Source organism: Caretta caretta, chromosome 2 (assembly GCF_965140235.1).
Source record: "Caretta caretta isolate rCarCar2 chromosome 2, rCarCar1.hap1, whole genome shotgun sequence".
Taxonomy (NCBI): domain Eukaryota; kingdom Metazoa; phylum Chordata; order Testudines; family Cheloniidae; genus Caretta; species Caretta caretta.
Genome location: NC_134207.1, coordinates 229750131 through 229777058, shown reverse-complemented (window position 1 = coordinate 229777058; position 26928 = coordinate 229750131). Strand labels below are relative to the sequence as shown.

Here is a 26928-nt window from a genome sequence, read left to right as displayed (position 1 = left end):
GGAAAGCAACTAAATACAATGGGGCAACTGTGAAGTGTCAGCATGTCTAATGCATGATAATGTGTAAGCCTCCTGGCAGTGAGAGGAAATTCAGCACTGATCCATCTTTGTTTGTAATTCTTCTCTCCTCTAATGTCTTGCCTCTGTCCTCCAAATTCACCTGGGAAATGGCAATGTAGAGCCTGGCCTGCTTTGATACACAAGTGAGACCTTCCAAGCAATGATGGAGCTTGTCTCGTTCTTTTTGTGGTTTAACCACCATTGAATGGAGGGACTCAGTGGCATTAGAAAGCCCAGATGATGTTTTTAAAGTTTCAAGTGGGTCAGCTAAAATTCCGTTGTCAGAGGAAGGAATCTAAAATGGCAAAGTCCCTCCTCACAGCCCACTTCTGTAAGTTCTGTCATTCCTTTGAGTAGGATTCATAGGATCCAACCTCCCTCTCAGATGGCTTTAGGATTCTGTTCCCATTGCTGGAGGATTTTGTCTTACTGGACACCTCAGTAAGTTAAATTGTTCCTGAGGCAAAATTTTCCGTCTACCTTCATCAAAACTGATTTGGTGCTCCGTCTTTAGGGATATCCTAAAGTGATCCATCCTGCCAGAAATATTTTGATACCACAGGGCTCTTTTCAGTTCAGAGTCTAACTTCACTCAGAGAGTATTAGGAATTAACTCATCTTGTAGTCAAGTTAATCTGTAGTCTGTCATTGTCTGTACTAGGACAACTGGCTCCAAACTCTACACAGTTAATTTGGGCTTTTTCAGTCAGGGCTTTTCCCTCTTTCATTCATTTGGTTGCATCATCCACAAGAGGATTCCCACGTCTTCATAGTGGGTTTCACAAGGTCTGCCCTGGATTCTTCCAGAGTATGATTTTCTTGCCAGAGGATAATTTCAGGGATATAATTCTCACAGGTCCACAAGGGATCTTCCTTGTCCATCAACGCTTTACTACTTCAAAGTGAGATAGAACTCCTTTGTCTTTCTGATTCCCAAAGTACTGCAAAAGGCAAGAAGTTCCGCCTTAGGCTCATAAATTTTGTTCTCTTCACAAGAGCACTGTAACGGGGGGCTTGGAGGGCTGGGTGGCCAAGTGGTTGGAGCGTTTGATTTTCGCCCTCCTTGCTTGGTCAAGCTGCCTCAGTGTTTAAGGCTGGGGGAGAGAGGTAGAGGGACCTGGGCCCTTCCACTCCACCAAGTCCCAACCTAGGACCCTGTCAAGGCTGATTCCCCACTCTGGCACTTGGAGTGCAGAAGGTGGGGGCCCTCAAGGATTCTAAAAATTAATACTGGCCACTCCAGGCTTGTATTAAACTCCCAAGGTTACAGTTTCTCTCTGACCTTGGATGGGTAGAAGCTGTTACCACCCAAATGCAAAAACCCCTTTGAAACCAGAAAGGCGCACATGGGAATTCCTTCCTGTGGGGTACCCTCAAGCCCTTTCACACACCCCCTCCAGGGAAGAGCTGAGAAAGAAAACACAGGAAATCAGCTGTTGCCACCAGCTAATTTAACAACATATGCACAAACATTTTAGGGCACCAAAAATCCAGTCCTGTTCTTAAAAAAGGTAAATTTTGTTAAAAACAAAAAGAAAGAAAATACATCTGGAACTTAGGCTTTTGCTAGATTTAAAAAAACCACTTATAAAATTTAAACATCAAGAATAACCTTCTTGAGGTCCAGCTTAAGGGTTACAAGCAAAACAAAAATCATTTGGGTTTAGCACAGAGGAGTCCACAAGCCAATAAGAAATAAACCGAAATAAACCTGATTGTGTCTTTCTCGACATTTCCTAATTTATGTACATATCTGGCGGGTTCAGATAAGCAATCTCTAGGTATGATCTGATAGTTTTTCATATCTGGCTTAAGCTTCTCACAGCATAACTGCTCCCTGTTCCCTTTGTCTTTGTGTTCTCCGGGAAAGAGGAGAAGTTTTTTCTCAATTTAAAAAAGTTCTAGCCCTCCCATTGGCTCTTTTGGTCAGGTGTCCACTCCTTTCCTTTTACCTGTGGACTTATTAACCCTTTACAGGTAAAGCACAAAGAGAACCACCACCAAGAGGGATTCCATAGCCAACTGGCTGGCTGGTTGTCCACAAAAGGGAGCTATCCCCCCTCTCATTTATCACAGACCCTGAGTAGGGGAGCCCCAATAGAGAGCCTACATCCACTGTCCTGAGCTACTTCCTACTGCTGTCCCATCAGTTTGGGGCATGGCCTCTATAGTCCAAGTTGTAGTGGCAGCTTGTCTCTAGTAGAGTCCCCTTGTGGATCCTGGGTAGCGTTCAGTTGCAGCCCGAGGTTCCTCCAGGCAGGGCAGCCGTACGTTTGGTGGGGTCAGAACCCCACAATGTCTCCATGCTTTGGTCACCCAGCTCTGTCTCAGGCTGGGTGCTCCTAGGTCTTTTTCTCAGTCTCTAGCCAGAGGGACGGTGCTTGTTCCCTGGTGATGCCTTGGCTGGCAGGCTAATGATCCTTCCCCTCAGGTAGGGAAGCAGTTAGCTCCTGCCCCTTCACCAGTCAGTCCCGAACTGAGCCAAGTTCTTTCCTTTTTTCTCCCCTCCAGGCCTGGCGTTGGCTGCAGCTATAATGGAGCAGGGCTGGCTGGGCCCAAAGGCTCTTTTTAACCCCTTCCCTATGCTGGTGGGCGGTTTTTCTGCTTCATCACAAGCACTCTGTTTCTTTTCCTCTTCAAGTAAACTTTTCAAGAAGAAAGACAAGGGAGGTTTCTTCACTTAAACCCCATCTTCTCAGGAATTTGCTGTGTGACTGTAAGAGCCCTAACAGCCTAAGGTGCTCTTCATTTTACCAGAGAGGGGAAGCAGGGCACTCTGAAATCCCTAGTGCCTTGTACCAGGAAAACAGATGATCTAACAATGCAAACATTTCCCTATCTAGCTTGGAACTGCAGGCTTGGCATACTCTTGTGTAGGTATGCTCTCTTCATACACAGTGTTTTGTTAAACAGCGTCTCCATTGGTTCATTCATAGATACAGCTTACATTTCTTTATACTTTTTTAATGTACTGTAAAGAATACAGCCTTGCAAAGGGAACCAGTTAATTTCTCGCATCAAGTGTAAAACTGGAGGAATACCGAAGAAATGAGGTTTCACTGAACTCTTGGGTAGCCAGTTTTTCCCCCTTATTTGCTTTGAAATGGTGATAATGCTGGCAGGATAAGAAATGAAAATTCCTTCTCCTCCTCTTTCTTCTTTTCCTCTTCTTCCTCCTTTTTCTTCTTTTTTTTTTTTTAATTCTTACTACAGTAAAACGTGGAATTTAACGCAACTTGACACTTTTAACAAGGTTAAGTATTGCAGGCTCAGATAACGAGACAAAACATAGACTCCCTTTATCAGATACCACTTCTATTATTAAAAACTAGACATTTGCACATTCCGTAGGTTGTGTAAATCCCAAAGAGATTATCTTTGCACATGTCTTGTGTTGCATGAGTTCACATTGTTCTATACTACAGAAGAACATGGCTAACTAATGAAACAGATGCAATGAAGGTGCAGAGATGCAGAGGAAGGCTGCCCACAGTTGTGACATGCAAAGCATGCAGAAAGATTGGTGAGCCATATACCCAAATCCTGTCCCCATTTTGGACCATATTCTCTGGTCTGCTCTGCTCTCTTTTTGGTGCTCAAGTGGCACAAAGTGAATGGAGACTGCCAGTCACTCCCCAGCTGATAATACCTCTCTGCATGGAAGAATCCATGAACATGCACAGATACTATGGGGTTTTATAAATCCCATAAGAAAAGAGCTTTGAGGAGAAGTTTGAAGGAGGAGAGTGTGGAGGTGCAGGTAAGAGAATCCAGGAACAGGAGCATTTAGCATGGAAGAAAGGATGAAGATGGAGATGAAGTGGGGAGGGGGACTAACTTAACGTCCTGGATGGAGGGAAGAGAAAGCAGAGGGGAATAGGAGAAGATGGCTGCAAAGTGGTAAGTGGGAGATGCTAAGTAATGTAGGTACGTTTGATATTTGGGCTTAAGCTACTAAATTTTAAATCACATTTCAAATCCTCAAACTCTGGTTGTGTTCAGAGCTGGGGGTTTTGTTCAGTTGCAAAATTCAGCTTCTGAAATCCCTTCTCCTCATCTTGAAAATCTGGTGGTGTTTAGAGCAAAGGTTTTGGGGTGGTTTCATCTCTGGTGTCAAACCATTAAATAAATCACATTAAAATACTTTCCAAGAAATTGTAAGATAAATAACAGAAACCCTAGATTTAAAACAAAAATATTTCTAGCTGCAGCAGTTGGTAAGTGCAGGCAAAATCTGCAGTCTACAACTATGTAGAATTACAGGTTTCAGAGTAACAGCCGTGTTAGTCTGTATTCGCAAAAAGAAAAGGAGTACTTGTGGCACCTTAGAGACTAACCAATTTATTTGAGCATGAGCTTTCGTGAGCTACAGCTCACTTCATCGGATGCATACCGTGGAAACTGCAGCAGACTTTATATACACACAGAGATCATGAAACAATACCTCCTCCCACCCCACTGTCCTGCTGGTAATAGCTTATCTAAAGTGATCATCAGGTTGGGCCATTTCCAGCACAAATCCAGGTTTTCTCACCCTCCACCCCCCCACACAAATTCACTCTCCTCCTGGTAATAGCCCATCCAAAGTGACAACTCTTTACACAATGTGCATGATAATCAAGTTGGGCCATTTCCTGCACAAATCCAGGTTCTCTCACCCCCTCACCCCCCTCCCAAAAACCACACACACAAACTCACTATCCTGCTGGTAATAGCTCATCCAAAGTGACCACTCTCCCTACAATGTGCATGATAATCAAGGTGGGCCATTTCCAGCACAAATCCAGGTTTTCTCACACACACACCCCACCCCCATACACACACAAACTCACTCTCCTGCTGGTAATAGCTCATCCAAACTGACCACTCTCCAAGTTTAAATCCAAGTTAAACCAGAACATCTGGGGGGGGGGGTAGGAAAAAACAAGGGGAAATAGGCTACCTTGCATAATGACTTAGCCACTCCCAGTCTCTATTCAAGCCTAAGTTAATTGTATCCAATTTGCAAATGAATTCCAATTCAGCAGTCTCTCGCTGGAGTCTGGATTTGAAGATTTTTTGTTGTAATATCGCAACTTTCATGTCTGTAATTGCGTGACCAGAGAGATTGAAGTGTTCTCCGACTGGTTTATGAATGTTATAATTCTTGACATCTGATTTGTGTCCATTTATTCTTTTACGTAGAGACATGTGCCAGCAATGCCCCTCTGCCATTTACATTGGTCAAACTGGACAGTCTCTACGTAAAAGAATAAATGGACACAAATCAGATGTCAAGAATTATAACATTCATAAACCAGTCGGAGAACACTTCAATCTCTCTGGTCACGCAATCACAGACATGAAGGTCGCTATCTTAAAACAAAAAAACTTCAAATCCAGACTCCAGCGAGAAACTGCTGAATTGGAATTCATTTGCAAATTGGATACTATTAATTTAGGCTTAAATAGAGACTGGGAGTGGCTAAGTCATTATGCAAGGTAGCCTATTTCCCCTTGTTTTTTCCTACCCCCCCCCCAGATGTTCTGGTTTAACTTGGATTTAAACTTGGAGAGTGGTCAGTTTGGATGAGCTATTACCAGCAGGAGAGTGAGTTTGTGTGTGTATGGGGGTGTGTGTGTGTGTGTGTGAGAAAACCTGGATTTGTGCTGGAAATGGCCCACCTTGATTATCATGCACATTGTAGGGAGAGTGGTCACTTTGGATGAGCTATTACCAGCAGGATAGTGAGTTTGTGTGTGTGGGTTTTGGGAGGGGGGTGAGAGAACCTGGATTTGTGCAGGAAATGGCCCAACTTGATTATCATGCACATTGTGTAAAGAGTTGTCACTTTGGATGGGCTATCACCAGCAGGAGAGTGAATTTGTGTGGAGGGTGAGAAAACCTGGATTTGTGCTGGAAATGGCCCAACCTGATGATCACTTTAGATAAGCTATTACCAGCAGGACAGTGGGGTGGGAGGAGGTATTGTTTCATGATCTCTGTGTGTATATAAAGTCTGCTGCAGTTTCCACGGTATGCATCCGATGAAGTGAGCTGTAGCTCACGAAAGCTCATGCTCAAATAAATTGGTTAGTCTCTAAGGTGCCACAAGTACTCCTTTTCTTTCTATGTAGAATTAATAGCTCTCAGAGATTTTTCTCTACAGGTAATTGTAATCCCTTCCCACCATGTACACACACCTTTAGTCTTAATTTTGTGCTTAATTACGTGGCAGAGATCAGAGTGGTCCACACGGTAAATCACTGAAACCCTTCAACTGCCCCAGCACTAGATGGTGAATGTCTGTGTAGCAGTGAGCTATTCTGGTGACCCACATCTGAACCATTAGTTAAGTTTCCTTTTTTTTTTTTTTGTCTGACAGATGTGAGGGTTTCTGAACCTGCACCTTATGAGCTATTTCTTCTGTAAGAAAATTTGTCTCTTGGAAATGTATTTTCCCTGTTAATTCCTGATCGTATCAGTAAAAAGTTTTTAAAGGGCGATTTTACATTTCTTGTGTCCTCTTATGAGTTCTTTACTGTTCAGTTGTTTATTTTGTCTTCTTTGGCTTACCTTTTGTTTTCTGCTAATGGGCTTGGTTTGGGGCTATCCGTTTTTTCTTTTCAGAGAACTATCCAAGTTGGAAGGGTGGCCACATGGCCTTTAATCATTGCTCCTGATACTTATTTTTGTCAAACAAAAATATCACCATGGAAAATATCACTTCTGGGAGCATCACGGCTCTGCATGCTACATCTATTGCTTTAGGGTTGCTCTGGAGCCCTCAGAAGATGGGTGGAACACAACAGGTCTTTACTGTTCTGCCATGAAGCATCTCATTTTGTCAGTTCAGCTCCAGGCTGTTGTGGAAGATCTCTGAGAAGGCTCTAAAGATTCTCTGAGGGTTCAACTAAATTCATAACAACAATCAAAATTGTATTTATGGAGTGTTTGTTTTTCCCCTTCATTGGATCGAGTAATCCACCTTCTAATGGATCCTAAAGGGTTTCCATGACAAGATCCCAGAACGCCCATAAAAGGTGTTACCTATCAGACTGCTTCTTCTGTTTAACAAATCTTTGACTGCAGATGTGACAGCAAGAGACTCCCAAATTCTAATGTCAGTCCTGACTCCCTTTGAGACCTTAGCCATGTCACTTAACTTCTCTCCTTGTGTTTCACCCTACCTGAAAGAGGGGTACTACTACTTCCCCTATTTCACAGGTGCATTATGGGAATTCATTAATTCTTGTGAGGTGCTGCGGAGATGAAAAGTGTAAAAAGTGAAAAGCTAATATTGGTGGCCATAGCATTAGAGGTTCACACAGGAAGCAGGCTGAACCAGCACTCCAGTCAGAGTCCGCACTGGGTGCTAATAACCTTCCAGGTAGAATTCAAGTGGTTGCTTTTGACTGGTAAAGCCTTACATGTTTTTTTGATCTTGGTCCCTGAGAGATTGCTTCTGCTCTGCACAGTTACAGGCAGTTGAGGTAACTTCAGAGGGAGCCCTCCTGATACAGAAGATGCATGTTACATGAAACCATAGCCTGGGGTACTGGCAAAAAAGTAAAACAAGGAAAATAAAGAGAAACAAAATAAATTTCCTGCCCTTTTAAGGCATGGGCCTCTCCAGATGGAACATTTCTCTGCCGTGGCCAATCTATGGAGAGTCGGGACTGAGATCTTTCTCAGCCTGATCAAACAAGAGAACAAGTGTCAAACCAAGGAAGGTTTGCTTCAGCCATGGTTCCCTAAAGCTGGGGAAGAAGGAAAAGAGGAAAAAAACATAGTCATTAATGTAAAGCTTCTGGGGAATCATCTTGCTCTTCTGCATAAACAAGGCAGTCAGTTTACCAGCTTCTCCTTGCTTATTATTTATATCAGTAGTAGCAAGTTGTAGCATCTAGCGGTCCCGAGCAAGTTCAAGGCCCCATTGTACTAGGTATTGTACAGACGCATAGGCCAAGAGAGTTCCTTCCTGAAAGAGCTTACAATCTAAATAGACAAGAAACAGGCATAAAGACTTGCCCAAGGTCACCTAGCAGGTCAGTGGCAGAGCTCGAATAAAACTCCTGTGTCCTCATTCAGTGCTTTACTCACTGGACCACGCTGTCACATCTTCCTGGAATGGATTTGGTCAAGGAGTACCCTGAGCCAGTGTCTTCCCCAGGTTATGAGGAGAGAAAGAGCACTTTGACCTTCTCTCAGGAGTCTGTCTCCGGCATATCACACCTTCCCCTTTATATCCATGCCACATTGAGTCTCTTTCCAGCAGGCAGGTTTAGCAACTTCTTCAGGGCAGCACAGGCCCTCTGCCTGGTTCCTTTCTTAGAGAGTTAACAGTGGGGCATATACATCCACTTCTAGGGATGCTAAAAAGGCATTTTCCATGAGTATCCTTGGTTTTGGAACTTGCTCCCCGATCAATTCTCTAGAGCCTAGATCTGTTAACTATCTGGGCACTCTGCAAACCTCACCATCTTTTTCCCCTGGGGCACTCGGGTGGGAGACATGGTGATGAGCTGGAACATGGAGGATCTTTTAGTAAATTATTGTTATTAGGGGACTGGCTTTTTGGTTATTAGAACTCAGTGTCATTAGATGGTCCCATTTTTTGCATGTTGTATTATCTGCTTTAATTGTTCTGAAGCACCCAGAATTTGGGATGAGCACTAAAAAATTCTGAGCAAATAAAACAGAAAACAAATATCTTCTCAGAAAGGGAGTATGCATGTTCTTGGATGAATACTTGGGAAGGAGTCCAGTCATCAGTTCCTCGTGCCATTATGATGGAGGAGTCTCTAACAAGTTACGCCAAACTTCAGTTGTCCTGTTCAGACAATGGAAATACCCTGCCTGATATGGCTTAGGCAAGAATTGTCTCTCCTCTTTCAGCAGTTCAAAGAGTAGTTCACATGATAAAACAGAGGCTCCGTAAACAAAAAGCAGAGTTAAACACAAAGAGACAAATCGTGGCCTGGGGTATTTGCACACAACTTTAGTGGCAATTGCTTGTGTATATCAAAGGGCAAAATTTGCTCTTAGATGTTCAAAATGCTTCTTGAAAAATACACAGCTGTTCCCTTCATTATAAGGGTAAGAGAGCCTAAAAAAAAAGTCTGTAATTCTAGCTGTAGTATGCCTGTCTCACTCTCAATGAGTTACAGCTGGCTGGTCATCTGAATTTCCTGTGAATAATATTCTGCTCTGAAAACAAGATCAAGAGACAGCACTGATGAAGTGGTTTCCATAGTAACTGTTATTTGTGTACTGAAAAACTGACTGTTTGTTTTCAGGGGAATTACATAGGTATGTGCTGTTAGCTGTCTGTTTGGGTAAAACTAACACCCGCTTCATGAAATCAAACTGAGAAAAGATCCATGAGACTTGTTTTTCATTTCAATTTGAGTGTTGCTACTGAATGATTCAGTCAATAACTTTTATAAGCTTTTATTTTTAAACATTGTGTCTAGTGTTTAATCATTTAATATGCATTTTTAGTGCATTTTTGCTGTCCATTTAAAGGTACAGAATACTTAAGTTTCTGCACTGATCCACATTTCCCTATTCACATTTTTCTGTTCAGAGTTTTCAGACCCAGGAATCTGGGTGGGATGATGTGTATTCTAAGAGGTTGTTCTAGGAAGTAATGTTTTTCTAAAAAAACCAGCCAGTCTAACTCATATGTGAAATCTAATCGTATCGGACTTCATTTGACTTTGCTGAACGAGAGACAAGGAATGTGTTGAAGGTGATTTGGTGCACAGTGCATCTCATCTTCATTTCATCTACCTGTAGGTCAATTACACAGTTGTTGCAGAAAATATCGACAGATGTTAAACTTGTCAACATCCAAGGAGGATGACGTTAACCAAACTTCTGTGCCCTGGCACCAAACACAAATAAACAAAGTTTTTTGCAAGAACTAGGAGAGGTTTTTCTGTTTGGAAGTAAGAAGTTCTCAGCCTTGTCTGTCTTCACCTTGGAAGTTTTGGAGAAAAGGACAATCAGGACTGTTGGGCCTCCTGTTGTAATTCACTTGTAATGTTTTGGGGATTCATAGGTTCATGGACTTTAAGGCCAGGAGTGATCACTGTGATCATCTAGTGTGATGTCTTGCATAATACAGGCCATAGAATTACACACAGCAGTTCTTGCAACAGGCCCATAGCTTCTGATTGAACTACAGCATATCTTTTAGAGAAGACAGCTGCTCTTGATTCATCCCTTAAGGGTTTGAGAGTGTATCTGAGTGGACTTCTTGCCCTCAAGCCTGTAAATGTGTTAAATCACTACAGGGTATTCTGAAAAGCCTAGTCTTTTCACAGCATGAGCAGAGGACTTAACTGAAATATTTTATCATATGTGACTCTGCAAAAGCTTACAACCAGCACGGTTTATTAGCGCCTTTCATTTTACCATGTGAGTGTACAATGTAGCACAGCTCCACCCAATGGACTTTCGGGTGTTCAGAGAAGAACTTCTGAAATTAGAACAAAGATCAATTTTGGCTGGCTCCCTAGAGATCGTCTCTTTGGGTCTTTGCAGCCTGCGGAGAGAGAATATTACAGTAGTCAGCTCAAAACAGAGAGAGGTTTATGTTGAAATTCTAAAAAGGAACATGCCAGAGACTCAGTGATGAGGATGTCCAAATAAGGTTTCTATGCCAACTATTTACTGGACTGTCTTGAAAAGATATGTCCTATGAATCAGAAAATCAGATGATTACTAAACCAGGGCAAAGTGATAAAGTACAAGGTTGTTGCTCCAAACTTTGAGAGTGATACTAACAACTGTAGGCCTGAGACAAACAAACATGACAATAATTGGCAATCTATGTTGTCACATTTCATCCGACTCTAGCTGTGCTCCTCTTAGGACATTGTGATACCGTAGAGTAGCATGTACACTGTGTCTCACTGTTCTTTCTTTAGAAGTCTTTTATAATTCCTCGGAATCAGGAAGTGCTTTTACTACACTGGGATTCTTCTTGTTTCATTTCAGCTCTATGATGGACCCAATGCCCAATCCAACCTGATAAACACTTTCTGTGGAAGTACTGTTCCCATTGCAGGGAATACCTCAGGCACCAGCCTTCATGTGGTGTTTTACTCTGATGGAATAGCCTCTAAACAGGGGTTCCAGATGCTGTGGCATGTAAATGGTAAGCTACCCAAAATTTCTCTGTCACTTTATAATGGATAATTCCTTCTTCTCTACAGTATAATATGCTCCAAGGTTACTTCAGCTAATTGCACATTACTAGAAATAAACCAGATATAGGTATGAAAACAGCACTTTTCCCTCCAACTTTATAATGGATTTAATACTTAACGTTTTCATGCACACGCAGAAGCACACGCATATGAAAGGATCTGCCTTACTGGCAAACTAATTAATTATAGGGGGATGGATTGAGTGTACACGGTAAGTGAACTGGCCTTTCTGAGCTAGAGATAATTCCTTTGGAACAAAGGTGAGCTGCATTTGCAGGGCAGTGTGGGAAAGTATGTGTGGCTTCCCCTGTGCTGAAAATCTTCTGTGAAGGGAGGTCTTAATGTTTCATTAGAGATGAGCCCAGCGCTACAACTTTTAGGTCTGGATCTGGCCTGGATTTCAAACCCCCAAGTTTGGGGTGTATGCACTTGGGAGTTCAATTCCAGCAGCTCTCTAGTTTCCTTTGCTGACATTTAGTTCCTTCTATGAGTAGTAAATTCACTTCAGTCCTCCCCCAACCCCTTTCTTGCTATGAAATGGCATTGGCTGGGCTGTGCTCAGGGTGCTTTTGCCCTGTACCCACAGGCAACAGAGACTGCCACATGCTTCGTTAACTCGCCAAGCATGCATACCCATTAATAAACCAATCTGTTAATCACTATGTTCACGCAAGCTATGTTTGCATTTTCTTAGGAAGTGAGGCTACAACTGCAACTTTATCGCTGTGCCCATTTAACAGCAATATTCACTATAACAAGATTGAATCTTATGCCTTTGTACATCCCATCAAAGAGGATCCGACCTTGGAAAGAATTAAATAGCCACAGTTGCCCTGTCTGCCTAATCAGTTCACACTATTCAGCTTTGACAGCATTGTAAAGCAGCTGAAATCTGCTGCGGAGGCCCCAGCACGGCCACAGACTGCTGTCATTTGTTGGCTCCCAGAGGGCTCTCTTTGACTAGACAGTCGAGTTAAGAACTCAAAGGAGGTCAAGGAATGTTTTTGGGAAAAGGGTGACATATGCAAAAGGAGTGAGACCTTCGGCTGGACACAGCAGGGGAATTGCTACAGCACAAGGGTATGTTCTTATGATTGGGAGGTGATGTCATCCTGGAGCTACACAAAGGAAGAAAAAGTGAAGCCTTTTGTGTGCAGAGAGAGATGACATCAGCCCCCATACAGTAGCCATGGTTTTTGTTTAACTTTCTTTGCTAAAACTCTGAAAAACCTGCCTGGTGCATAGTTCCTTCTTTCTCCCTCCCTGCATCCCTGAACTCTCCAAACGCAGAACTAGCTCTCCCCCGCCCCCTCCACATTCCTCCTCTATTGTACATTAATTTCTGTGTCAGCAAGCAACTCCTCTGCACTAGACCTGGGCCTGAAACCCCACAAACTTTGCGGAGGTTTGGATCTGAACTTCCTGGCATGAGTGCAGCTGGGTAAGAGAGAGCTGAACCAGAACACTGAATCTGAATGTTCTCGAACCCTGGGGAAATTCACATCTGGAGCTTGAGTTCACAATGTGGAGTTGATGCCAGCTTGCTGATACTGGAGCAAATGCCTCTTGCACTGATTTTCAACCCCCTTTCTCCTGTCTTTTGTAACCCCTGGCCCCTATTCTTACTTGCCACAGTTATCATATAGACACAATAAAGGTTCCCCATTTAGCCATCGCTCCATCATATATTGTAATATAAATGTATTAGCAGTGGTTAGTAACATGTGCACGTACCACTGCCCTCTGCTGTATAGACTCAAACCTGCTTTAGGGTCTGAGATTATGGGCTAGCTTCTCTCCCTGTTCCAGCCCCTTTGGGTGTGGCAAAGGGACCAGGGAGCTCTCAGCCAACGTGTAGCCAATATAGATGGCTCCTGTGTCAACTGCTCCCTTACCCTCCACCCCAGTGTAAGGGTATTTCAGGGATGGGAAGGAGCATAGCCTAATCTATTCCAGGGGTGGGACTGGAGCAGACATGGATTTTGAGTCAGGTATCAGTAACCTAAGCCCCCACTATGCTGAGATCTCAGTGTAGGAGAGAGACTGGGCTTATGTGTCTCTTTTTGTGGTAGAGACCTGTGTTTTGGAGTGCAAAGTCCTGTGTTCTGTTCCCCAAACATCTTAACTGGTGGCTATGGTGTATGCATGCTATATATCTCTGAGACTCATGTACCATGTTGCTGAGAGGGATGTACTTAGATCTGCAGCCATGGGTTTGTACAACTTCACACTGACACTCCTCTCAACCCTCCCTTCCCAGCATCTTTGTCTGAAGCTGTGCAATGACCGCAAATAGCCAGACACTTTCCCTGTTACTGACTGACTCAATGAGCACACCTCTACAACTGAGGGGCACAAAAAATTTATACTCATTTTTTGCGTCTTTCCTCTTCAGAGCAGAATATAAATTGCCAAATGGAAACTGAGCAGTCTTAACGCCTCCTCCATACCAGAAATGTGTACCGATTTAATTACATTGTTTTACATTGGTCAAATCAGTGCAGCTTCCTTGCGTGGGGATTATTATTATTATTTCTAAAAGTACCTTATAACAATTTAGCTTAAGCAGTAAGCTTTAGTACAAAGGATTCAACTGCAGCAGAATTGATATACCAATCTTCAACTAAAATAAGTGTCCACCCAAGGGATTTAATTGATGTAATGTAAATTTAGTTACATTGGTACAGTTTACTCCTGTAAACAAGCATTTAGAATCTTAGAGGGGCTTATTCCCAGGGAGAATGTTTGATGCTGCAAACTGTTGATTCCAATTCTGCTGTTTTCCAGGAAGCTCGACACATGCAAAGTTCATTTTTGCTCCTGTAGTGCACTCTTGAAGAAAGAGACAACACTCAGTAACTCCGTGGGTGTTGTGGGGAGGGTATGCTGATTGAATTACTTCTCTGCAAAGAAAAAAGAGTTGGGAGGCCAAAGGTCTGTCAGTGCTAAATTACATCAAGGGCAACTGTCTTTGTGAGAAGACACATGTTCCCTATGCACTCCAGCTACGTTATTAAGCAATATTCGTAAGACAGTCAGCTGCTTTGCAATGTGCATTACTGCATTTTCTTAAAAGAATTAGTAATTAGACTGCAGGGTTTTGAATGAACCTGACAAGTGAAATTGATTTGGCCCCTACAGCATAGCCAGACTTCATCTGTTCTGCCTTTCAATTCTGCCTGACATGTGTATTCCTTTCTCCTTTAAATATAGGCACCACATACTGTTGAGAACAGAGTAATAGAGTTAGAAAGGATTGTGCCTCTCTAGTCTCTTCCCTCTGCTGGATTTCACAGGGAAGCCCTGATGGCTGGCTGGGGCATAGAGGGGCATGTTTGAGAGGGGCAAGTTAAGGAAGTATGGACTGGAAGAATGCACTATAAGGTGGGTAGAAAGCTGGCTAGATTGTCGGGCTCAACGGGTAGTGATCAATGGCTCCATGTCTAGTTGGCAGCCGGTATCAAGTGGAGTGCCCCAAGGGTCGGTCCTGGGGCCGGTTTTGTTCAATATCTTCATAAATGATCTGGAGGATGGTGTGGATTGCACTCTCAGCAAATTTGCGGATGATACTAAACTGGGAGGAGTGGTAGATACGCTGGAGGGGAGGGATAGAATACAGAAGGACCTAGACAAATTGGAGGATTGGGCCAAAAGAAATCTGATGAGGTTCAATAAGGATAAGTGCAGGGTCCTGCACTTAGGACGGAAGAACCCAATGCACAGCTACAGACTAGGGACCGAATGGCTAGGCAGCAGTTCTGCGGAAAAGGACCTAGGGGTGACAGTGGACGAGAAGCTGGATATGAGTCAGCAGTGTGCCCTTGTTGCCAAGAAGGCCAATGGCATTTTGGGATGTATAAGTAGGGGCATAGCGAGCAGATCGAGGGACGTGATCGTTCCCCTCTATTCGACATTGGTGAGGCCTCATCTGGAGTACTGTGTCCAGTTTTGGGCCCCACACTTCAAGAAGGATGTGGATAAATTGGAGAGAGTCCAGCGAAGGGCAACAAAAATGATTAGGGGTCTGGAACACATGAGTTATGAGGAGAGGCTGAGGGAGCTTGGATTGTTTAGCCTGCAGAAGAGAAGAATGAGGGGGGATTTGATAGCTGCTTTTAACTACCTGAAAGGGGGTTCCAAAGAGGATGGCTCTAGACTGTTCTCAATGGTAGCAGATGACAGAACGAGGAGTAATGGTCTCAAGCTGCAGTGGGGGAGGTTTAGATTGGATATTAGGAAAAACTTTTTCACTAAGAGGGTGGTGAAACACTGGAATGCGTTACCTAGGGAGGTGGTAGAATCTCCTTCCTTAGAGGTTTTTAAGGTCAGGCTTGACAAAGCCCTGGCTGGGATGATTTAACTGGGAATTGGTCCTGCTTCGAGCAGGGGGTTGGACTACATGACCTTCTGGGGTCCCTTCCAACCCTTATATTCTATGATTCTATGAGTCATGGCTCTTAGAATAATGTCATTTTCTTTAACTGTTTCTATATTTTTACCCAGCAGAAGACAACTGATAAAAAACCTAAATAATTGCTACATATTTTAAGTGTTTATGTTAGAAGAAAGACTGTTAGCCTTGCGATGAAGCATAGCAAAAACAGCCACTGCACAAGGTTGCAGTAGCTAATCCCTGTAACTCTGCAGACTGACAGGTTGCTTGAGAGAGTGCTGCCTAGTGGCTCAAGCATGGTGCTGAGAACCAGGAATTTCTGAGTTCTAGTCCTAACTCTCACATTGACTTGCTGTGTAGCCTCAGACAAGTCACTGAGGGCTGAAATTTTAAAAGTGTCCATTAAATTTTGGTGCCTCCTTTATATGGGGCCAAAGTTGAGAAACTTTGGGCCTGATTTTCAGAGGTGCTGTATGGTCAATTGGATCTATAAGTGCTGCTCAGCAATTCTTAAAATCAGGCCCTACATGTCTTGATTTGTCCCCCAAAAAAGGGGGCCCACAAAATTAGAGGCCACTTATGAAAAAGTAGGTTTGATTCCTTTGTAAAGAGTATATAATACTTACATACTCACTGCATGCAGGCTACTGAAGATTAATGAATTAATGTCCATACAGCACTTTGAAAACACAGCATAAAGTGATATATGCGAGCGAAGGCCAACATTTTCTAACATAAGTACTTAACATTAGATAACTAAAATCTCATTTGGTACCTAAATAAAAGTGGCCCCTACTCACATAGTTGTCCAGTTTTCTTTAGTGGAACTTCTGTGATTAAAATACGCTTGTGTGAGTAAAAGTTTCAGGATCAAATCCAAATTATCCTTAGTGTAATACTGGTTTTGGATCTGTATCTCACAGCAAATTTCATGTACAATGTTCCTTATAATTAGAACCAGTTGAAACTAACTGTAAGATTTCATTATGAATACAACAAACTCTTATACTATTCATGTCCTTAACTCGGATTTTACATGCACACTGCTAATACACTTTAAGTGTGGTGGGGAAAGTTTTTAAGTGTCTGGCTAAAATTTACCAGTGAATACATCTGAAAAATCTTGCAAATAGATTTTTGTAGATTACTACTTCCAAATTCAAGTGTGATTATGAAAGTACAAATTCTTCTCCTGTTAATGAATACCATCTTCTAACCAGTCATATGCAGTAATATGCAAAGACCTTTATAAATCATCAGTTGTACAATCTTCAGTGATTACTAAGATTTCAGCCAAAAGAAAGAAAGGCCACCAAATATATGGTTTTTGAACTTTCTATTTGTTGTCTGGTTTCCTAGCAACTAGATCCAGGGTAGGTAGCTGTTGTATGTATTTTCCAAGGGAACCCTGAGACCTTTATGCTACTAAAAGAAATCCCACTTTTTTTCCATGGTTTTAAAATATATAGGAGAAATTTCCAAAAATGACTCTGGGATGCTTTGCCCAAACTGAGTACATAGTGTACACAATTCAGCCTCTGGACATTTTTCCATTGTGCAGCTGCCTGTTTGTGCAGCTGCCCAAGTACTGCATGCCCAAATAGTTCTGTGCTGTAGAAAAGGTTTCAAGCATTTTTGCTAGGTACTGAATCCTCTCAAATTCACTTGAACTTCAGGAGGAGTTCAGGATGCTCCAGTGTTTAATTGGTAATAAAAGAGGTGCTGGGGCTCAAACAATTTTTTTTTTTACTTTCATAACTGACACTACAAGGCCAGAGGTGCCAGGCCTTAGCCCTAGCAAGCCCTGGCACAAATTAAGCCCTGGGGTGCTCAACACATTACAGGGTCTGTCTCTGAATTTTTGTTTGCCCTCTAAAGACTGGATCCTCCTTCTAATGCAGTAAATGGCAAAATTCCCATTTAGTTCAATTAAAGCAGAATCGACCCTATGTTTGTAGATAGATGTAAGTACTGTTGAATGTTTTGTGCTGATTTAATGGGAAAGTTTTGCGCCAGCCAGAGACTGGAAAATATTTGATTAGCAGAGATAGATGCAGCGCCACTTAAAGCTTATTCTCTTCCATTGTCTCAATAAAACAGGCAATACGTCTTCTATTTAGGAGAGAAATTACATTCTGGGTTAAATAAAAATAAGTTTCTAATTCTGCATGGAGGAAGGGGGAAGAGGCTAGGATATTCCATTATTTGTAGCCAGCTTTCTTAATTTCTGACTGAAGTTATTACTAGATTCCAAAAGATGGGTCATGGAATTCTTCCAAAATTATTCATAATTCCAGTTCATTCCAATTTTCCAATGATTCTGGTCTGTAGATCATTTGAATTCCAAATGTAATGCATGTTATGTCTCCTGTAACAAGCCTAATTAGCTGACACTGCCTGAATTTCAAATCCTATAATTGACTGAAGGCTTCTTGGGACAGGGACTCTGTCTTCATATGTATTATTATAGCACTTAGTACAGTGGGGGCCTAGTACAGTGGGATTTACAATACAAATAAATACAAATAATATTTGTAGTTTACAATCAGGGAACAGAACAATGCTATGTGATTTATGTAGCTAATCAACACAGTGTAAATTGTGAACTGATCAAACATACAATTCAAAATTCTTTTTCAGTAAATAGTCAAGATAAAAATTATTTTAATGGTTAGTACAGATAAATGCTCTTATGTTCCAGTAAGTGAAATAGGAATGTGTTGTGAACATGGCTGAATCAAAATTTGCTTTTGAACTTGATCAAATGTGCCTGTAACTTTTTTTCTCCTCTCAGCTGTAGAGCCTAGAGCTGGGCAAGTACTGCAAATGAATATTCCTAAATATGTGTTCACATTTTATTATGAATTTGCTGCAACTATGTCAAGCCCCTTTTGTGGTTACTTTCCACAAATATTCTAAAAAATAAGTTTACTGGCAGGAATGTTTGCCAAAACAGCTGACTTCAAGCAACATATTTACAGGAAGAGAATCTGTAATTTATAATATCAATTATTCACCCCAGAAACTATTTCTAAACTCCTCCATTTGGGGAATAGAACCACAATATGCAGCCTTTGTGTCAATTTCCCAGTTGAAATATCACATAGCAAATAGGTGCAAAGAACTTCTTGTAAAAAAGCGACAGACCAGGTGTTCAAATGTTATTTGCTGAGATTATTCAGCAAATACCTTCAAAAAATGAATATAAATTAAAAAAAAAAATCATGGTCTGTTTGCAGGCAACTAACAAAGAGTGGAAAAATCAATCAAATAAATTATGTATTATAAATTATTCAGCCAGGTCTAATATTGACCAGCTTTTTGCCATAGCATGTCAAAAAAAAATTCTTCAAATGCTGCTTTGGGAGCAATGTGCAGTGGAAGAAAATTAATGGCACATAAGAGTTTGATGTTCAATGTGTGGTTTGGATAATTCATCCAAGGATTAGTGATTGAAGTCACAGAAAATATCACCCATTCTTTAAAGAATGTTTGTGAGTAATCTGTATGTGAATCTGAATGCTAGATGTAGGAGTTGCAGAAAGGGAAAGGTCTACTGCTCAGTGTAAGTTTTCCATTCGTCTGACCCATTTTGGGTTTAAATAAAGACATGTCTTTGTGACTGTCAGGAAACCGAGCTTAGTCATAGTTGCCTGTTTAATTTGAAATGTTCCCAGTTTCTCTAGGCTCAGATAGGTAGCAATTTGCATCTGTACTCTGTTGCAGGGTCCCCTAGGATTCTGGCCATGCAAGTAGGTTTGTTGAGAAATCGTTATCAGTTTCCAAAGTCAATTCAACTGGTTTTTCCATAATGAATTTTTTTTCTAAAGTGCCCATGTACTGTCTCCACACAAGAGAGAAAGAGAGTAACACACACACACACACACACACAGAGTCAGCTTTATGCTGAGTGATTTGACACACTGTTTATTTTCTTCAAATGGGCTAGTTTCTTTTTTAAGTAGCTTTGGCCAGATTGTGCCTTTCTTTTCCAGAGGTGCAAAAGGGAAAGGAGGAGAGGACACAAGGAGCCTTTCTCCCATCTTGTGCCTCTGGTTAGAGGTAAAAACCTCTGATTTCTGAACATTATTGTAAATTGCCAGGGATCCACTCCTGCTGTGGTAATGTGTCAATCAAATGTAACACTCTTATATTGCATAACTCTTTTGAAAGCCGCTGTTTCGACATGGGAGAGAGGAGAGATTTCATACACTTTTAAAGATTACTTTTAACCTTAAATCAAGACATCTGTCAGCTAACAGAGTATCTTTGCTGCAAAGGTTTATGTGATAGTAGCTGCATGATTGGCTCATACAACCTACTACTATGTTATCCTTGACAGCATATAGAGCAAAGTATACTTAATTCCAAGGAAGACAGAGAACAGACTCAAAGCCAACATTAATTCATAGATCTCAGGTCTGGAAAGGCCTTCCTGTGTCATTTCTATCTTATATTTCCCACCACCCTACAACTGTAGGGATTTCTCTGCCTTGCTTATCAAATGTGGTTTTCTCTTAAATACATAGTGGTGGAGCCTCAACAACATCCCTGCATAAAGTATTATACTGTGGTTTCATCAGATGGTCACCAACTTCCCAATACCTACCTTCATTGTTCTCTTTTCCAGTTTAAAGCTGCTACTTCTTGTCTTGTTCCCATTCAGAACTGCTGCTATTTCCTCTGATACAAATCATCAAATTGAGCTGACTGTGGAGGAGCTGACCACATATTTTCATTTACAAGCTGCCTGTCTTCTATTAGCAAACACACTTATACTTTGATTGTATAGATTGCAAGTTACACTGCCCTGGCTTAGTAGCTGCCTTCATTTGGTAGCCAATCCTTTCAGCCAAGATGCTGAGGAAAGCAGTTGCATTTAATAATTCTCTTTCTCAAACCATTGATTTAAAAACGCATGAGGAAGGAATTAAATTTAACAGAAGGTATGGCATCTAGACAAAGATACAGGGTTCAGGGTATGTATTGTGCGTAGCTTTAATATGTATTAGAATATCTAGCTTTTCTATGGCAGTTAAGTAAGAGGGAATGAGATTGGGAATTTGTTGTTATTATTTTATAAAGATATTTCCTTGAACTAAGGATTCAGCTTAAGATAAGGTAGCATTTTGGGCACATTACAGCACTTTGGCTCTGGAATTTTGCTATTCTGTGTTGGATTGGTGGCTCTGTTTAATTTTTTTTCCAAATATGACAAAAACATAGTTGTAGAATGCAGTTTATAAAAGCTTTTGCAATTATTTTTATGAGAAGGGCAAGGTTAATAAACAGCCATTATCTCTGTAAGCATGTTCAGTGGATCAGTGTGTTTCCTGTTGATGAGGGAATGACTGCCGTTTCCCTGATGAATAGGAAATGAGAGGAAAATCAAGTTTTAGAAACTTTCCTACAGTTTGCAAACACTTCACTGTGAAATTGAATGACACAGGGACATTGAGTGTAGCTAGCAATGCATTCCATGATTGCAAATTCTGGGCCACCATTCAGACAGACCCTGCATGCATGACATGAAGCAGACTTAATACTGGGCTAATCTGAGCAAACGATATTGGTCAGAGTGTCTATAGCAAAGAGAACATAAGGTATTGAAAAACAAAGAGGGTCTGCAAAAGCTACAGCCGAAGAAGAGCAGGCTGAACTCTTGCCTCATGATTGCAGTCAGTCCTCTTTGCTCTCCTGTGGAACAATCACCAAGATATTTTGTAATCCTTTTAGAAGGGACAGATGACCTTGGTGAACTGAGAGAATACAAGAAGAGCGACAGCGCTCATGCCTCTCAAGCTTTCCCTGAGGCAATTGTCACTTGCTAACCTGGAAGGTAGATGCTGCATCAGTGTGTCCCCCTCAGGTGTCAAAGCCAAAAAAGACAGAATTGGGTTTGGACCTTATTTTTAATGATGACTCAAATGATCCCACAAAAGCTGTGTTGGTAGAAGATTAATGGAGGCTGAATTAAAAATTTATGGACTCCTAAATTAACACTTGCAGAACCAATATGCTGTTGCACACAGGTGACAGCAGCAGAGAAATAAAGGCTTGGGGATCAAGCAAGCTCTTAGTCTCCTCATCCGCTGCCAGTTATGGGTAGAGGAGAGGCTACATCCTCCTAGTTGAATCTGTCACTGGCTTCTCCAGCTTTTCCCCATCTGTAGGCACAGTTTCATAGTTTTTACAGTGAATCGCTGTGGTGCTCTTCTTCCTTGGAGTGTGGCTCAAAACCAAAGTTTAAGTACTAAATTTTGCAAAGATGAGGAAATGGCAGTAGTAGAACAGTGCACAGCTTTCAGACCTTGACTTCCAAAATGCCCCAGCAGAGATAAACACAGAAGAAGAAGAATAGAATAAAAGGAAATAATTTGTTCTTTGGGGGCTTAAAGGGGAGCTAGTCACGGCTGCAATAGTAGTGAGCAATATCTGTAAATGATCTCTATCCTCATAATGACTCCATGTAAATGCGGAGTGGGGCGGGTGGCAAACCAAATGACATTGCAGGGAGGGCTTAATTCTGGAAATTCTCAAATTTTGGGCCACTGATGATTTTTGCCTGCACTATTAATATCTGCCTTTCTGGGTGTGAACTAGATATTTTAATACAGGGATCTCATGTCCCAAGACACAAGGCTAGATTCTCGTGTCCTGCCAAATTGCAGCAATGGAGGTAGAGAGGCCCGGAGCTTTAAGCTACTTTTGTGGGCCCCAGATCCTTGGTTTGACCAGTAACTGGTCTGGCCCTTGACATATATAAGAGCAGTCCTGGGGCTCCTCTAACTTACACCCTCTGTGCAAAGGCCTTTCTGGTAGTCAGTGATTGCTGGGATATGGGGTATAGGCAGGACATCAAGGGAAATTTGGAGCCTTGGTATAATGTGATTGCTGGGGCCCCACCCCCTTCTATTCCACTTTTCCTCGAGGTCCTGGTGCAATTGTCCCACTTTCCCCCCCTGTCTTGTCAGGTCTGGATATAGGGATGCCCTGGCTATGCCTCTCTCCTTTCTCCCAAGTGTGTTCCCCTGAGCAGGAGGCTGGGAATGGGAGCGGTTTAGCAGCTGCTACAACAGCTGTAAGCCACTTAAGATTTACCCAGACAGAGGGAAATCTAAGGGGCAGATCTACTGGCTTTTCAGTTGCTTTGTGCTATCAGATCAGGGGGTCTGCGTCTGGTCCACTGTGTTTTTGGGTCTTTTTATCCCCATAATAACTGATCAATTTAAGAACCATGGGAGAGGGGCAATTTCTTATATGCAGGGGAAATGCATTGTATGTTTCTACTGTTGAGTGTTTTACAATTGCACACTTGCAATTGAATAAAGAAAGATTAATATTGAAACCACCAAATGCCAAGAAGTTAATTCATCTGTTGTGGCTTGGCAGCTTGCAGTCATGCTTAGTAAGCTGATGGGAATTGCATTGTCTTGTATTTTATGATTTTGAAAGTCATGGGAAATAATATGATTACAACAATAGGAAGCCCCATAACAAAAATGTGAGTGAATCAGTCGAAGTCACTGGGAGCAGTGGGAGCACTACACCTCTGAAAATCAGACTATAGGTTTCTAAAATTAGCCAAACAAAATTCAAGGTCATGGTGAACATTTTGACCCTTTCTTTTTGCCTCAGTTTCTGCACCTGTAAAAATGGAAAAACTGAGGCACAGCGAGAAGAAAGTCAAAATTAAAGCTAGTGGTGCTCACGCACTTTTGTAAACCGTTTTGAGCTCCTCAGATGAAAATTTAATTCCTAAGCATTATTATTGTTGTTATAACAGCTACTATGGAGTATGACCAATTCCACTTTGTATGGCAGGTAATGATAGCAAAAGCAGAGATTGAAATGGAAAAGAAAATAGTGCTACTGTGGCTAAAATGGTAATGCTATTACGACATATTTCATCGAATTATAGAAGTGTAGGCCTGGAAGGGACCTCAGTAAGTCATCTAGTCCAGTCCCCTGCATTTAAGGCAGGACTAAGTAAAACTAGACCATCCCTGACAGATGTTTGTCTAACCTGTTCTTAAAAAGTCCAATGATGGAGATTTCACAACCTCCCTAGGCGATTTATTCCAGTGCTTAATGATCCTGACAGGAAGTTTTTCCTAATATTCAACCTAAACCACCCTGCCTGCAATTTAAGCCCATTGCTTCTTGTCCTAGCCCAAGGCTCTCAGTGTAACCAGAGGTTAAGGAGAACAATTGTTCACGCTCCTCCTTGTAACAATTTTTTACGGACTTGAAAACTGTTATGTCCCCCGTCAGTCTTCTCTTCTCCAGACAAACAGCCCCTTTTTTTTTAAATCTTCCCTTATAGGTCATATTTTCTAGACCTTTAATCATTTTTGTTGTTCTTCTCTGGACTTTCTCCAATTTGTCCACATCTTTCCTGAAATGTGGCACCCAGAACTGAACACAGTACTCCAGTTGAGGTTTAATCAGTGCGGAGTAGAGGGGAAGAATTACTTCTCGAGTCTTGCTTTCAACACTCTTGCTAATACATCCCAGAATGATGTTTGCTTTTTTTGAAACAGTTTTACACTGTTGACTCATATTTAGCTTGTGATCCACTAAGACCCCCAGATCCCCTTCCGCAGTACTCCTTCCTAGGCAGTCATTTCCCATTTTGTATGTGTGCAATTGATTATTCTTAGCTAACTGGAATACTTTGCATTTGTTCTTATTGAAGTTCATGCTGTTTACTTCAGACCATTTCTCCAGTTTGCCCAGATTATTTTGAATTTTAATTCAGTCTTCCAAAGCACTTGGAAGCCCTCCCAGCTTGTTATGGTCCACAAACTTTATATGTATGCCATTATCTAAATCATTGATGAAGATATTGAACAGAACTGGATTCAGGACCAGTCCTTGCAGGACCTTACTCAATATGCCTTTCTAGATTGACTGTGAACCACTGAAAACTATTCTCTGCGAATGGTTTCCCACCCAGTTATGCACCCACCTTATAGCAGCTCCATCTAGACTATATTTCCGTAGTTTGTTTATGAGAAGGTCTTGCGAGACAGTATCAAAAGCCTTACTGAAGTCAATATATACCACACCTATGGCTTCCCCCCATCTACAAGGCTTGTTACCTTGTCAAAGAAAGCTATTAGGTTGCTTTGACATGATGTGTTTTTGACAAATCCGTGTTGATGGATATCTTATTGGCTTCTAGGTGTTTGCAAATTGATTGCTTAATTATTTGCTTTATCATCTTTCTAGGATAATGTTTAGATATAGTGTTTAAGAAATCCTAGCTTTAGGATTTTCTATTATCAAACATGTATCCTTTCTTAATACATGCAGGGAGTGGAGGGAGGCTGTATCTTTTATAATGTGGGAATGGGTGAAATTATAAAGAGCTAGTCTGAAATACTGAGGGTGTGATTGTCAGCCTGGCCTGACTTGGGAATCTGTTTTTACACCTACAAATTTGTGAGCACAAATCATTGCAGGCACTGTACAGCTATTTAAATGTCTGCCTCTGCTTGTACCCACAGATAAGGTATTTTAGAGATCTGAATCACCTAATTTGTTCCTACATATAGTTGCAGGGGCAAAATTACACCTGCGAAAGCAGAAGCCACTGTTTAAAAATCTGGCCCTTATTTTCAAAAAGCCCCCTACTTCTTTCCCCATCCCCAGCATGAATGCAGCGAGGAAGGCTTCCATAGCAGAAGTACTTTAGGAAGGGGGAGTTGGCACCTTCCCCACTTCCTGCCACTCCCCTCCTCTTTTCCCCACTGATGTCTTCTGTACCTCTGCCCCTCTATCCCATGCTCCACTGCCTCCCTGCAGCATTGCCCGACATGTGAGCCGCTCACGCTTGAGGATGGGTGGAAATGACTCACTTAAAACTGGGACCCAAATCACATCAGCTAGGAACCTGGGGAGAAATCAGCTTTGTGAAAAGGAAAAGTACTGCAGTGCGATCAGTTTATGAGCATTAAAGAGAATGTTATTTTAAACTAGAGAATTTCTGTTGCTGGGATACATTACGTGGTTGACACTAGCTGTGAGGACATTTCCCATTCATTTAATGATAAATTGAGGGGCCTCAACCTCAGGACCAGTTGAGGAGTACTGTGCGAAGCTGCTTTTACACTTTCCTAACCAAAGGGCTGCTCTAAGTTGCACTAGCTGGAACAGCCTCCATAGGGCCATTTTGTGGACCCAGGATCATTGGCGTATACCATGATTTGCCCATGTCTTTCCCTATCCTGTCTTGAAATGCCCCCTACACCAGAGTGTCCCAGAGTGAGTGGCATAGAACTAGCTTTACACTATGTGGCAATTCCCCAACCCACCTGGAATCCCCGGCTTTCTACTTAGGGTCACCCTCTGGCTGATGTACTTCCTGAACAGCACCAAGCAGCTAGACAGGGGTTGTCGACCTGGTTCCAGATTTTGAAGTATCCCAACATTCTGTCAATTGTTTCAGCACATCTCTAAAGAAAAACAAAAATTATGATAAAATTGGGCCTGACCACAAGAATACTAAGGCTCCCACTGATTCTGTTGGGAATCTTTTCCCCTAGTTTCCCCAGTGCGGCTAAGGTAATTGTGAGAGTGTCCTCATTTCTACTGACTAGCAACCATGTAGCTGCTACTTTGATTCTCTTCAACTTCTCTGTAAGTGTGTATCTGGTTAAATATCTCTAAACCTACCTATTTTTCAAATGTGTGTGTAAGTAAGAAGGGGGATTACTGTGTGGGGGTAGCATGTTAGTCGGACACCAACATGTTGGTCTCATACAACACACATTTTCTCAAATAAGAGAGACAAAGCCAAGACAAAACGGCAGTGACTACACAACCAAATGGTGTCCTTGCAAATGGATTTTTAGTTTAGTCATTATAGGTCAGTGATTTCTCCCCAAACTTTTGCCATTATGAGATCACAGCCCAAATGATTGTACAGTATTTGCATGTTAAAAATGTGCTGATATCTATTTTTATGTCCAATCATAGTTGTCAGATGGTTTTGTTTCTATAGTACTCAATTGACTGGCATGCTTTGCTACTTCAACAGGTTGTGGTGGAGAACTCTCTGGTGCATCAGGATCTTTCAATAGCCCTGGCTACCCAAATAGGTACCCAAGCAATAAGGAATGTGTCTGGTACATTGATACAGCACCTGGGAGCAGCATTCAACTCACTGTTCAGGAACTCGACATAGAATATCACTCAGCCTGCAACTATGATGTTTTGGAGGTAAGAGCTTTGGTTGCAGCACTCTATAGCATGCTGGTTATGCATGTTTC

The 26928-nt window shown here is 41.8% G+C and overlaps 1 protein-coding gene and 1 long non-coding RNA gene across 4 annotated transcripts in view; one reads left to right on the top strand and one right to left on the bottom strand.

Moving 5' to 3' along the window:
- The window catches only part of CUBN (cubilin), a 222911-nt gene that overhangs the window by 72106 nt on the left and 123877 nt on the right, over positions 1-26928 (top strand). For all 3 annotated transcript variants that reach the window (XM_075125891.1, XM_075125892.1, XM_048838028.2), the window contains 2 exons: positions 11048-11207; positions 26697-26878. In XM_075125891.1, coding sequence (XP_074981992.1) covers positions 11048-11207; positions 26697-26878 — 342 coding nt within the window. The remainder of the gene's footprint in view (positions 1-11047; positions 11208-26696; positions 26879-26928) is intronic.
- The window catches only part of LOC142071206 (uncharacterized), a 63922-nt gene that overhangs the window by 17885 nt on the left and 19109 nt on the right, over positions 1-26928 (bottom strand). The window lies entirely within an intron of this gene.